Source organism: Ranitomeya variabilis, chromosome 2, assembly GCF_051348905.1.
Source record: "Ranitomeya variabilis isolate aRanVar5 chromosome 2, aRanVar5.hap1, whole genome shotgun sequence".
NCBI lineage: Eukaryota > Metazoa > Chordata > Amphibia > Anura > Dendrobatidae > Ranitomeya > Ranitomeya variabilis.
In genome coordinates this window covers 44,840,021-44,855,000 of record NC_135233.1, presented here as the reverse complement: position 1 = coordinate 44,855,000, position 14,980 = coordinate 44,840,021, and the positions used below count along the sequence as shown (strand labels likewise).

General features: G+C 42.9%; 1 protein-coding gene across 6 annotated transcripts in view; it reads right to left on the bottom strand.

Annotated features, from left to right (window-relative positions):
- Window positions 1-14,980, bottom strand: part of EML4 (EMAP like 4) — a 160,316-nt gene that overhangs the window by 96,873 nt on the left and 48,463 nt on the right. Inside the window, exon 1 of one of the 6 annotated variants that reach the window (XM_077282364.1) lies at window positions 5,022-5,173. The exons of the other annotated variants lie outside the window; for them this stretch is intronic. Within the exon in view, the coding sequence (XP_077138479.1) occupies window positions 5,022-5,046 (25 nt within the window). The 5' untranslated portion in view covers window positions 5,047-5,173. Of the gene's footprint in view, window positions 1-5,021; window positions 5,174-14,980 lie in introns of those variants that run through there. 6 annotated transcript variants of the gene reach the window in all.

Sequence of the window (14,980 nt, the reverse complement as noted above, 5' to 3'; positions counted from 1 at the left end):
CTGTAATGGTGAGCGCATCGCTAGCGCACGCCCACATTGGGCGGGCGCTAGCGATGTCGCGTCATTTGAGTGACGGACCTCGGACGCTGCTTGCAGCGTCCGCGGCGCGCCCGAGGTCCGTTCCTCGCTAGTGCAGATCGGGGATCTGCGCTAGCGGGGACGCCGAACGCGGACCCTAGAGAAGCATTGCGTTAGCGCAATTCGCTAGCGCTATGCGCTTAACGGATTGCCCTAACGCAATGTGAACCTAGCCTAATACTACTCATTTAAATTGCTCCCTGTTGTGGCAATGATCATAGGGGCCCCCGTTGGCATTTCTTGTAAAATGAGAAATGCAGTACGTCGTCACTGATTTGCGGAGGCCATAACTGCCCCAAATCCTTCGACGCTGGTTCTATGCTCTAGTAGAAAAGCTCAGAGCAAGCGTGCGGACCCCTTCTTGGATCTCCAGGGGCTCTAATGTATTGTAGCCTGAAGTTTTTGGTATAAACCAAAAAACTATAAATATAATAAAAATAAATTTAAATAAAATATAATAACACATGCACACACACAATCAAGAAATGTTTCATCTTTGCATTTGCCGCCATGTGTCAGTGCACACCCATGTGACAGTCACCATGTCGTCTCGACGTCCATCTGGTGAGAGATCCCCTCTGAATGCACGCTATTGTTCCCAGTTATCTACCACCAGAGCAATGCTAGGACAGCTCCACTGCTCTGACAGAACCCCTTTGTTTGCAGGATCATAGGGAAAGTCCGGTGACAGAATTTAAAGTTCTACTACTGTCCTCTGTTATCAGCCAATTCAGGCAGAATGTTATCGACCAACGTTGAACAGGATTATGGAGTAAGTTGAGAAGAATCCCCGCAGCCATGAATTACTAAAACTATGTCACTTGTCTCCAGGGTCCACAGAACCTTCCAAAAATATTTTATGCGATTGAGCAGCTCAGATTGAAAAAGAAAAAAAAAAACCCTGCAGGGTTCCAGTAACCAGGAGGATCCCAGAGTGGTGTTCATCCAGGACTTCCAGGTTCATTAAAAGGCTGCACTGCAGAAGTCTGCATATTTCTCCCTGGAAGCACTGTGTGTGAGCGGGATCTCCACAAGGGCCCAAAACTAAGACAAATGTCACAGTAGGACAGCAGCAGTATGAGGCTGCGTTCACACACACTTTTTAATGTATAAAGTGTACAGTTTACAGTACCAGCAAAAGCAATGAGATTTCAGCACTCATGCACACCCTTATTTTTCTCCCTGACTGTACTAGAGAACTGCAGACTGTCAAATTTTGCAGTTTTTTTTGCACCCAATGAGAGCAAAGAGAAAATACAACATCACTGCAAAAATTAAAAACAGTCAGAGCAAACACGTTTTGCACCATTTTTAATTTATTTATTTTTACTTTTTTTTGTGAATAAACCTAACTTCATTAAACATGTACTGCAGACAAATCCCACATGCAGTGGCGTACCGCCAATGGTGGCAGGGAACGAGGCAGCTATAGGGCACAATGAGCCGGGGGTCACTGGGGCCCCCCCCCCTATCATTGCAAGCTCAATTTTATCTGTACCCCGAATCCTGATGCAATTGAAAGCAATGATAAAAGAGGGAGCGTCAGCTGATTATCCCCTCCTCCTTCATTCTTCCACAGCATCCAATATCTCAGCGCAATGGTCGCGATGGCATCACTACATGGGCCCGCTGGGCTGAGGCATGCAGTGGTTCAGTACGCGCGCTGCAGACACCAGAGCAGCGGGGGAACAAGATGATGAAGTGTTGAGTATTGTATTTATTTTTGTAATCCGTGAGAACACTGTGGAGGCCAAAATACTGCATGGAGGACTATGGGGGGTGCAATATGCTATATGGAGGACAGCGGGGAGTGCATTATACTGTATGGAGGATTATGGGGAGTGCATTATACTGTATTGAGGTGTATTATGCTATACGGAGGACTATGGAGAGTGCATTGTGCTACATGGAGGTACATTATACTGTATGGATGACTACGGGGAGAGCATTATACTGTATGGATGACTGAGGAGTGCATTATACTGTACGGCTGACTACAGGGAGTGCATTATACTGTATGGATGACTACGAGGAGTGCATTATACTGTATGGCTGACTACAGGGAGTGCATTATATTGTATGGATGACTATGAGGAGTGCATTATACTGTATGGATGACTACAAGGAGTGCATTATACTTTATGGATGACTACAAGGAGTGCATTATATTGTATGGATGACTACAAGGAGTGCATTATATTGTATGGATGACTACAAGGAGTGCATTATACTGTATCGATGACTACTAGGAGTGCATTATACTGTATGGATGACTACGAGGAGTGCATTATACTGTATGGATGACTACGAGGAGTGCATTATACTGTATGTATGACTGGAGGTGCGTTATGCTATATGGAGGACTATGGGGAGTGCATAGTACTGTATGGAGGACAATGGGGGTGTATTATACTATAGGGTGGACTATGGGGGGTGCATTATACTATATAGAAGGCTATTATAACATTTGAAGGGCTATGTAGGAACCTTTATACTGTATGCAAGCAATTCTACAGTGTGAAGGTTTGTGTGGTTTCCATCATACTGCATGGGCTGTGTGGGGGGTCACAGCTGGGGGATCATACTGTGTTGGGGGTACGGTGGAGGAATCAGTGTTTGTGGGGCACTTTTGTTGACATACTTTGAGTGCAATAAAACAGGAATTTAGGACTTCAGCAGAAGGAAAATTTTATAAAGGTTGCAAGGTTGTAAAATCTTCTCTTCCATGACCCCACCGAACATTTTTTTTTTCTTTTTTGTGGGGGAGCTGGCAATTAGAACTTTAGCTACGTGGCCCCATGATTTCTATCTACGTCTCTGCACACATGTAATCCATACACACACACCCCCCCCCTAAAAAAAAAAAACCAACCTACTGGTTTTGGCTGTAGAAAAAAAAAAAATACACTAAATTCGTTGCTTGTGAACACAGCCTTACTACATAGAAGTTTGCCCACATGCTGCGGTTTTTTTTTGAAAAAATAAACACATTGTAGCGCTTTACAGTACTAGCAAAATACATGAATTTCTGAAATCTCATGCACACGGTTCTTATCTTTTTCCTTGCAGATTTGAAAGTTCGAAGTGTTTTTTCTCCAATCTGCAGGACGTCAATTCTTCCAATTTTTCATCCATTCAAATAAATGGGAAAAAACACGTAAAAAATGCTCCAAAAACAAGACTATTATTGCAGCATTTTTTCGGACACCACTAGTATTCGTGGCAGATTTTTTTTTTGCAGCAAAAACAGGTGCACAAAGCCCAATAAAGAAAAAGCTGAGAAAGGAACCCTACAATAATGGTCTTAAATAAGGGGGGATTATGTCTCCCCTACTAATCACAGGATGCAGGACCGAGTCCCACGTGTCGGGTTCCCACATGTCTCACTTCTTCAACCTTATTCTATTTCCCCCCCAGACGTAATCTCTGTAGAGGATCAGCAGTGAAGGGATAATTACCGACATGACGAGTGTCACTGTGACACTGCATAAACTGCGATCACCGGCAGATACTAATAACGGCTTCACAGACAAAGGTTGAAGGCCAAACACCAGGCAAAGCCTCGAAAATCAGGCGTCACATACCTGATACATTAAATAAACAGAGGGAGAATGGGTATCATGCACGAATGGGAAGAGAAATACAGGAGCTGAAGAAGAGCTGCAGTCCTCCAGAGGACCCCAAGACCTCCAGAGCTCCTATGGTACGCCCGAGTTCACACGTTGCATAAATGCTGCTTTTTTTTGTATCTCCATGCTTTCTGCAGCTGTCTGAACCATAATATGCAATAACAGTCTGCTAATTGCTTTTGCTGCGGGTTTTCTGCTGCATTTTGGTGAGGATTTGAAGTTTTTTTTTTTGTTTTGTTTTTTTCTTTTTTAGTACAGAACAGATTTAAGTCTGCACTTTAAGGGTATGTGCACACGTCAGGATTTCTTGCAGAAATTTCCTGACAAAAACCGGACATTTCTGCCAGAAATCCGCATGTGTTTTTTTTCACTTTTATGCATTTTTGCGCATTTTTGTGCGTATTTTCCCAATGCATTAAATAGCGGGAAAAAAGCAAAAAATCAGCAAAATTAATGAACATGCTGCTTTTTTTACCGCGATGCGTTTTTTTCACGGAAAAAAAACGCATCATGTGCACAAAAATTGCAGAATGCATTCTAAATGATAGGATGTATATGTATGCGTTTTTATCGCGAAAAAACCTGAACGTGTGCACATACCCTAAACATGAACCTGTTTTTTTTTGTTTTTGTTTTTCTTAATATTCCCCACAGAAAAAAAAATGACAAAATATTTTTAAAAAATACAAACTGTTCAATAGCATCTAACAACGGACAATATTTTCCATAAAATTAAACATTTAAAAATATATATAATTTTTTTTTTATAATTTAAAAATTTTCTATACCCTTATTACTCCCAACATTTTCATAAGGGTGGCAAAGAAAAAAAAAATAATGTAGTGGACTTAAAAAATAAATATTCATCTAATAGAGGGGGTTTCTGGCTTTTTTGTATACAAGTGGAATCTAGAAAAAAAAAAATTAAGGTTGCAGTGTAAAAAGGACCCTGGTGAAATAGGAGGGTCTGCAGCCAGAATATAGGAGTCTGCAACAATCATGAAGCATTTTTCTTTCTTGCAACAGCGGCATCCTTATATATAGTAGTGTCAGGTATTGCAGCTAAGCATCACAGATTTGAACGCTCAGCCTATATACAAGCACTAAAAAAGAATCCCATTTTTCTCCCCAATTCTGAACCGCCCCTTTAAGTAGAAGAATATACAGTTACAGAGTAACAACTTGCTAGAACTGCTCTTTTAGGAAGTAATTCTGTAATTATATACACAAGAGAAATGAGCTAAAGAAACAGGGTATATAATTTCAAGAGGGTAGACGAAGAAATAAAAAAGCGGATAATTGCAGAGTACTCACTGCAGAGCGCGGTCGCAGAATCCATTAGCGCTGGATCTATTTAAGTAGAAAAAACAGATATAATCCTGTTGACAGCGTATTATTCCTTTAAATGTTATTTGAGCCTATGGGTGATTCCTCTGTGCAAGAGCGGCTGCGGCTCAGCATCTAGGCCGGCTATAATTAGGGCTGTCTTAAAGAAGTACTCCGGGTCTGCCAGATGTCCCTGCGCAGGAGGTGAAGCCCACTGCCGCTAATGCTGCTGCTGCGAGCAAAGGTTACATTTGAATCATTGAAAGTACTAAAAACGAGAGGCGTGCCGGCTATAGAAACCTGACAGGCGAGGGCCACGTGATCCCACTCTGCAAACACGGCTTCCTGAGCTTCAAACAGGTCTTAAAGGAGTAAGCCAACCTGAAGGAGGAGATCATAAGCCCGGGGTGGGGGTGGCTTCTAAAATCCTCTGTACAAGAAAAAAAAATAAATAACGTCCAGAATTAGAGCCACGTGGACCCGAGGTTTCATATCTGCCCGCAGGTTCCTTTGCACCCCCAGCTTCCTGTTCTCGTATATGACACCACACTAGGAAGCCAGGTGAAGGTGGCAGAAGAGGAAATGGGCTGCAGACCATCTCTTATGGCACGTCACTTCATTATCAGCGGCTACTTCCAGAATCTCTCTAAGATTTGGGCAGAACAGGTATGGCCGGGAAAATGAGGAGGCATCACAAAAGCTTCTAAAGACAAAGGGCCTATCCTTTAGGGCAGTGTTCCCCAACTCCGGTCCTCAAGAGCCACCAACAGGTCATGTTTTCAGGATTTCCTTAGTATTGCACAGGTGATTGAATGCTTGCCTGTCCAGGTGATGCAATTATCATCTGTGCAATACTAAGGAAATCCTGAAAACATGACCTGTTGGTGGCTCTTGAGGACTGGAGTTGGGGGAACACTGCTTTAGGGGGATCTTCCGAGACTTATGGCTATGTTCATGTCAGTCTTTCTCTGGTATGTAGAAAAGCCGCAGAGACACCATCACGTGTTTCTCAACGCAAGCAATGAATAGCCAGGTCTTTCACCGGGAAGGAACAACCACTGAAGTGTTCTGGATCACTGTGTTGAGAAACACGTGATGGTGTCTCCGCGGTGTTGGATGTTTTGATCTCCCCGAGGTCATTCATCCTTATGTTCATAGCCTTTTCACTAGGCACTGCTCCTAATAGCCAGTTTCCTACTCCACACTGGTGAGGGGCAAATACCCCGATACAGCTGTGGATGGATACCATGTTTTGGCATAGGTGGTTTTCCTTTATTGGATGCTGCCCTTCCCGTGGTTGTTCCTTCCCGGTGAAAGACCTGGCTATTCATTGCTTGCGTTGAGAAACACGTGATGGTGTCGCCGCGGCTTTTCTACATGCATTTGCATATCTCCCATAAGGGATGGGGGCAGTGTTCTGGATCACTGCGTTGAGAAACACGTGATGGTATCTCCGCGGTGTTGGATGTTTTGATCTCCCCGAGGTCATTCATAGTCTTTCTCTGGTGACGTGAAGTTTCTGCACGGTCACTCACATCTACCTCCATCGCGGGCCGATGGCAATGATAAGTTCATTTGTTCCATTCACTTCTACAGAAGTCACCATGCACGATTGCGCAGCATTTTTCAAACTCCCATAGAAGTGAATGGAAACTACTTTAGCAACATGGATACATACTGTTTATCTATTGACCCTACACAGAAGTGAAGCATCACCTTCAGAAGAAGTTTGGCTAAAGACGATTTACCAGAGAGCATATTGGCGTCATGCTTTGATAAGTGAAGTCCAACCCATGGGACCTTCTCCGTATAGTCCTCCTTCTAGTAGGTCCTTTACACATCCTGCCTTATGGTCGCTTATATCTTCATCTCTAGACTTTCCATGACCAGCAAGGTGCAATGACCCTTTTACACTGGAAGTTCATAAGAACACTTACCCCCAATGATCGGTCCGGGTAAACACGCCACTCAGACTAGCAAAACGCAAATTCATCAAGTGATCAAATTTGGTTATGCTGGCACAAAAATAATCTGTTACATGGGGGAAGGACAATACATTGTAGACAACATGCTGTTGTATGGGACAGAGCAATGCTATCAACGCTTGCTCCACACCATAAAACTGCCAAAACGTGTGAACGAGCCCTACTCAGCTGATTTATGACCACATCAAAGTTCAGCTAAACTTTGCCCATTTGCCTCTACAGACCACATCAAAGATCAGCTGAACTTGATTTGCCTCTACAGACCACATCAAAGATCAGCTGAACTTGATTTGCCTCTACAGACCACATCAAAGACCAGCTGAACTTGATTTGCCTCTACAGACCACATCAAAGATCAGTTTAACTTGCAGATTTCACTTTACAGACCACATCAAAGACCAGCTGAACTTGATTTGCCTCTACAGACAACAAAGATCAGCTGAACTTGCTGATTTGCCTCTACAGACCACATCAAAGATCAGCTGAACTTGCTGATTTGCCTCTATAGACCACATCAAAGATCAGTATAACTTGCAGATTTCACTTTACAGACCACATCAAAGATCAGCTGAACTTTGATGTGGTCTGTAAGGTCAAATCAGCAAACAGGAGTTCAGAAAAATACAGAAAAGCTCACTGTTGGATGGTCACAACCATTAGCAAGCACCAATCTCTCCATTAATTTCTATGAGAGCTCAGAAAATCGCTCAGAGCAATTTTTCAGAGCTCCGAGGTAAAGGTAGAAGTCTGCATGTCAAGTAAGGAATACTGTATGTACCACAAGACGGACAGGTTTATATAGTTTTGCTGTACTTCTACCAGAGGCAGGGAAAAATGAAAAGAAGAAGTCATAAAAGTGCAATCCTTGGCCAGTGCTAGCATGCAAGCATCTAAAGAATGGAACTAATGGCATTAATCTGTCACATTTACATTCTTCTATTCGGAGAGAAAAATTCCACATAAGTCTGTCTCTTAACACTGGAGGAAAGTGAGAGGAGATTCAATGTCCCCGTGTCACTCCCGTGGCCTCATGTTATCAGCGCTCAAAGTAAATTGCAATTCAGTCAAAAGTGCCAGAAGACAAACCGGCGTCAAACACCCAGAGATTCTGACATAGAACACCGTAGTCACCGATCTTCGTCCATACGGGCCATGGACTATATAAATCGACAGAGGGAAACACCTGCACAGGGCTCGATTGGAGGGGTGCAGTCACAGTACCCCAAAAATAACGATAAAGGTGGCTCACAGCACTCCAATATTGGACACTTATAAAGTGCACCCAGGACCATGTACAGAGGCAGCGTCAAAGAAGTCCCAAGGAGTCCACTGGGAGAAAAATCTCAATAGGAGACCGCGTCCAAAATCCTGTGGAAAAAAAACCCTTCAAAAGCTCCATTCATGGGATCATAGCCTAAAAGTGACCCATTCGTTATAGCGAAAGAGGCTTTCGTCTGATCGCCACCATTTTCACAGACTTCCTCCATACAATAAGTCTTAATTAAACAGGATTCATGTGTCCACCCAACCCCATCTTCAATGACACACAGCAGGTGATCAGCGTTGTAAAATGGAGACCCAGAGCTCTCTAATGGGTGCCTCTGTGCACTGCATAACAAGCAATTTAAGACAGGGGATGGGCAATCATTTTTCTGCCAAGGGCCATTTGGATATTTATTCCACCCTTCAGGGACCGTACAAATCACATGCTAACTCGGCCCACAACGTACGTCCTGACGCCAACACTGGTGTCAGGACGTAATCATTTACTGTACGCGCCTCAGCATTCAGTACTGAACACTATGTACGTGCCACAGAGGAAGAAGAATTATGGTAATGGGTTGGCAGCCCTCAAAATACAGCTGCCAACCCAAGCACTGTGGTCCCCCAAGAATCTGCCCAGGGGCCAGAGAAAAGGTCATTGAGAGCCGTAAATGGCCAGTAGGCTTGAGGTTCCCCACCCATGATTTAAGAGATGTGCCAGGATGATTTCACATATGCCTGTATATATTCCTAGAGACAAGCGAACCCGAACTGGAAAATTGTAGGGTTTGTACCAGACACCTAGCGTCCGGTGCTGATCTCCGAAAAATGACTTCTAACAGAAGTCCGTGAGAGAATGAGTAAGAGAGACTGTTGGGGCACTGTGCTTCCTTTGGCAGCCCCCTACCACTTACTAGGACCATTTAACAGCACCAAAGCTTGGGTCCTTATTGACTTCTACAGGGTTCAGGATTAAGTTTGGGTAGCGTTCTGGAACACGAACCAAACTTTGGACTAACATACGATCAAAACCGAGAAATACAAACATTCGCGGGTCCACTCATCGCTAGATGCTAGAAAAACTAAAAATGATACCTAGGCTGTAAATACCCGATGTACCAGGAGTGAGAAATCAAAGTTTGATGGAGTGGGGAGTGGAACGTTGATGAACTTCCAGGGTAGTTTGCATGTTGCATCGTAGCTCGATTTCTCAGCTCCAACTTGTCATTTCAAGGCCACCCCAAGAAGACCATCATTTCATAAAAGTGCAGACCAAATGCTTCTCCGTTTAAAGTAAAACAACGATCCAATATGGATAAGTAAAAAAATAAATGAATAAAATAAATAACTTGCGGCCAATTTACGGTTACTCCAGATCTTTATTTTAATTTTTTTTACTGATTGGTCTGTACAAAAAAAAGAAAAAAAATTAAAGTCCCTCTTGATTACATTCCTTGTTAACACTAAAAAGTGTTTACCAAAGAGTTATGACCACCTGCATGCGCCAAATCTAAAGGCCCATTTTCAGCTGCTAACCGGCGGCAGTAAACCACTTTTCTTGCCAATCTGTTAATTGGCATGGGCCAACCCCACTTCACAACTGTTCTCGGCAGCACATACCTCATTTACGCAGAACAATATGCTGACGAGAATTACATTTTTTTTTTCGGTAAACAAAAAAAGAAATTTTCACCTGTCTATCATCTTACCCCTTCACCCATCAAGTGAAGGAAAATCTCTCCTTAGCAGGCAGAGGAAGAGAAAATCCCACTGACGGATTAGTGGGCCTTATTTCCGTGTCATCTCGCATATGTTAGCAATGTGTCACGCTGAACAAAGACTGACAGCTTTTGATTTTAATCTGTTGATAAATGTGGTGTAAAGCTAGACTTGTGGCACACCATGTCCTCCAGATCCTCTACCTGCTAATGCAGACACTCCAAGGACAGCATGTCCAGAGTCTCGCAGACAGCTATGAAGGGCTAATGACCGTCTTTAAAGGGTAACTTTAGCTTTAAATAAACCTTATCCCATGTAAGGGCCTGGTGGGAGAATAACATATTTGTGCACTGATATAATGATAAAAAAAAAAAAGAAAAAAAAAAAATCAAATAAAACGCTAAGAGTCTCGTCAATGTGGCGATATTGTGCAAACAGAGCTTTTGTATATCTACACATTAACCGGCCATCAGAGCTATAGGGCAATTAAAGTTTTTCAAATTCAGAGGCAAAAGGAAGCGTGGTTTGTTAGGGATTGAAAACTGGAACCTTAGTGGGGCAGACACGTAGGAGGTTCCACGGAATAATCAATTTATTCTAACTGGCGACTTCTACATATTTTTGTGCTATATTAAGAGTGTAGTCTGATTTGGGCCATCTATTAGAAGTATTGCATTGAGTTTGGCAAGTATTCAGCTTCCCTACAGCACTACCGGAGGGGAATTGAAGTATTACAGGGTGACTCAGTTTGGGTCCTCCAAACCCAAGAGATGTTCCTAGACCCTCTATGTTCTGGCTCATTAAAATGTTATATATATTAAGTTATACCTCCTTCTGAGACAGAACACAAAGTTATGGTGCAAAGCAAAAACAGTTTTTCTAAAACAGTCTCTGAATTTTGCTTGTGAAGAGGAGCATTGGTGCACAGGGCAGTGGAGTGGTAAGCCAAACCTCCGACTCCTCAATTTCCATGACACCGACTCCACAGCCCTGGTGATACAGTCTTCTGGGTCATCTCTGATGCACAGATACAGTAGGGGAAGGAGGTGAGCCTTAACCACCTATTGTGAATGGTGGATCCCGCTTTATCTACCGTATATAGAGGTCTCATAAGTCATTGTACAGGAGGAGGTGAGCTGTGACATCACCTATTGTGAATGGTGGATCCTGTGTTATCTACTGTATATAGAGGTGTTATCAGTCATTGTACAGGAGAAGGAGGACGTGAGCTGTGACATCACCTATTGTACATGGTGGATCCTGTATTACCTACTGTATATACAGCAATTATCAGTTGCCAGAAATTATGGAGAAGGCGAGTTGTGACATCTATTATGAAAGGTGGACCCTGTGTTCATCTACTGTATAGAGATGCGTATGTCATACATGAGGGGGAAGAGGTGAGCTGTGACACCTATTGTGACTAGTGGAACAGGTGTTTTGTCCTGTATATAACCTGGTTATCTGTCATCGCAATACTGTCTGTGATGATATGGAGATTGATGAAAATGTTTCTACAAAACATGAAGTGTGAACCTAATAGAAGTCCTGTTTTCCAAATTTCTTTTTATATTGTGGTATGGAAAAACAAATTATATTTTAAAGGTTTAGATTTGACCTAAAAGCTGATTTAACATAGAACAGATCACATCTATGATGGACGGCTGCATTTGTCAAATAAACTTGCAGAGCGTCTGCGGCAAACCAGACGGTGCGATGTAAGAAGACAAAACATTAGGTGTGGCACAAAATAGCAGATTAGCAAACATCTTGACATTCTATATTTAGCGTTAATCTCTACTGTCATTGTTCTCCGCAGCCAGAAATCCCATCCAGTAGTACGCGATAGTGTGATATTTGGCACCAGCAGACTATCACCACGACAGCCAATATTTTCAGACAAATAGTAGAAATAATTTTTTCACTCTTTCTTAATCCAAGAAAACACCACTCTAGCTAAGAAACAAGTCCTAGAAGACTCGACGACCTACAAAAATAAAAAATGACTAATAATCATCATCATATGGGTAGGGGATGTCAAGGACCACATAATACAGCCAGAGAGAGTCTCGAAATAAGGGCAAACCCTGACTCAGGAATCCTGCACGAGCCGCAGCCAGAAAGGATTACCTCCGTAAAGCTGAGCTAGCCATGCCAGACGAAGGTAAAGAATTTTGATGATGTGACAGGCGTTCTGTACACAATAAAATGCTGAAAAGGAAGAAAACAGTTTGTGAAAACGTCGCTGTACTAACAATGGATGTATTAGAGGGAGATTAAGTTTACCGTGGCCCTTATGTAACGGGGATATAGCCCAAGTACTGCTGGGTTTTCACTGCTAATGTTTAATAAAAACACATGGACTATTTCTTTGCTAATCAACCACTGAATTAGATGCATGGAAAAAGTAATATTAATAGATAATTATTATTAGTTATCTTTGCTGTATTGCAGACGAAGAAGAGAGGGGAGAAGGTCCGGCTGCAGCCAGTTGTCTTACAGCCAGAGAGATTACCTGATTTGGTTATACATCCAGTTTTAGAATGGATTTTTGGGGGGTGCATTTTCTGTATATAGGTTTTTTTAATGCAGTGGGAGATACATACAGTGGGGAAAAAAAAAGTATTTAGTCAGCCACCAATTGTGCAAGTTCTCCCACTTAAAAAGATGAGAGAGGCCTGTAATTGACATCATAGGTAGACCACAACTATGAGTGTCAAAATCAGAAAACAAATCCCGAAAATCACCTTGTCTGACTTGGCAAGATTTATTTTGCAAATTATGGTGGAAAATAAGTATTTGGCCACCTAAAAACATGCAAGATATCTGGCTTTCACAGACCTGTAACTTCTTCTTTAAGAGGCTCCTCTGTCCTCCACTCATTACCTGTAGTAATGGCACTTGTATGAACTTATTATCAGTATAAAAGACACCTGTCCACAACCTCAGTCACACTCCAAACTCCACTATGGTGAAGAAGACCAAAGAGCTGTCAAAGGACACCAGAAACAAAATTGTAGTCCCGCACTAGGTTGGGAAGAATGAAACTGCAATAGGCAAGCAGCTTGGTGTGATTAAATCAAATGTGGGAGCAATAATAAGAAAATGGAAGACATACAAGACCACTGATAATCTCCCTCGATGTGGGGCTCCACGCAAGATCTCACCCCGTGGGGTCAAAATGATCACAAGAACAGTGAGCAAGAATCCCAGAACCACATGGGGGGGGGGGGGGGAAATATAGTGAATGACCTGCATAGAGCTGGGACCACTGTAAAGAAAGGCTACCATCAGTAACACTACACCGTGAGGGACTCAGGTCCTGCAGTGCCAGACGTGTACCCTTCTTAAGCCAGTACATGTCGGGTCTGTCTGAAGTTTGCTAGAGAGCATTTGTATTATCCAGAAGAGTATTGGGAGAATGTCATATGGTCTGACAAAGCAAAGTAGAACGGTTTGGCAGGAACAAAACTCGTCGTGTTTGGAGGAGACAGAATGCTGAGTTGCAACCAAAGAACACCATACCTACTGTGAAGCATGGGGGTGGTAACATCAAGCTTTGGGGCTGTTTCTCTGCAAAGAGACCAGGACAACTGTTCCGTGTTCATGAAAGAATGAATGGGGCCATGTATCATGAGATTGAGTGCAAACCTCCTTCCATCAGCAAGGGCATTGAAGATGAAACGTGAATGGGTCTTTCAGCATGATAATGATCCCAAGCACACTACTAGGGCAACAAAGGAGTGGCTGCGTAAGAAGCATATGAAGGTCCTGGAGTGGCCTAGCCAATCTCCAGATCTCAACCCCATAGAAAACCTTTGGAGGGAGTTGAAAGTCAGTGTTGCCCAGCGACAGGCCCAAAACATCACTGCTCTAGAGGAGATCTGCATGGAGGAATGTGTGCCAACCTTGTGAAGACTTACAGAAAAAGTTTGACCTTTGTCATTGCCAACAAAGGATATATAACAAAATATTGAGATGAACTTTTGTTAATGACCAAATACTTATTTTCCACCATATTTTGCAAAATGAAGCTTGCCAAATCAGACAAGGCGATTCTCTGGATTTGTTTTTCTCATTTTGTGTCTCATAGCTGTGGTCTACCTATGATGTCAATTACAGGCCTCATCTTTTTAAGCGGGAGAACTTGCACAATTAGTCGCTGTCTAAATACTTTCCCCACTGTACTTTCGAGATTCATTTAGTAGGAACATTCATTAGTCACTTCCAAGGCATAAAAATCTGTTTTAGTTATACGATGTGCGCCCCAAGAGCAGGGCTGTATTTAGGGTTTCTGCTGCCCTAGGCACTTTTAGTGCTGCCTCCCCCTTTGGTGAGTATGACACCATCAGCTGTGACTTTGGCAAGAATCGATGATGTGAAAGTCGCCTTTTGCAGCAGATCCGTCAGTTTTTCTGCATCTGCCGCGTAACGGATGACTTACAGCAACACTGCGTTCGGCCTCATTCATTCCCTATGGGATTTGTGGCACTTGCCATGATCTGGCAAATGCGGTACCATACCTCCCAACTTTTGAAGAAGGGAAGGAGGTATAAAGTATGCTACGCGCCGCGGCAAATTTTAGGCCACGCCTCTGACCACACCCATTTCACAACTAGTCACACCCATATTCACGTCCCAACCACAGCCATTTAGTACTGCTGATCACACTGTTTTATATACAATAATTATAAACGAAACAATATGGCCACAGTGCTCCATACTGTATAATGGCCACACATGATGCTCCATTCTGTATAATGACCACACATGATGCTCCATACTGTATAACGGCCACACATGATGCTCAATACTGTATAACGGCCACACACGATGCTCCATACTGTATAATGGCCACACAATGCTCCATACTGTATAATGGCCACACCCGATGCTCCATACTGTATAATGGCCACACACAGTTCTCCATACTGTATAATGACCCCCCCTCCTGTATGCATGGCTCATATTCACCCCCCT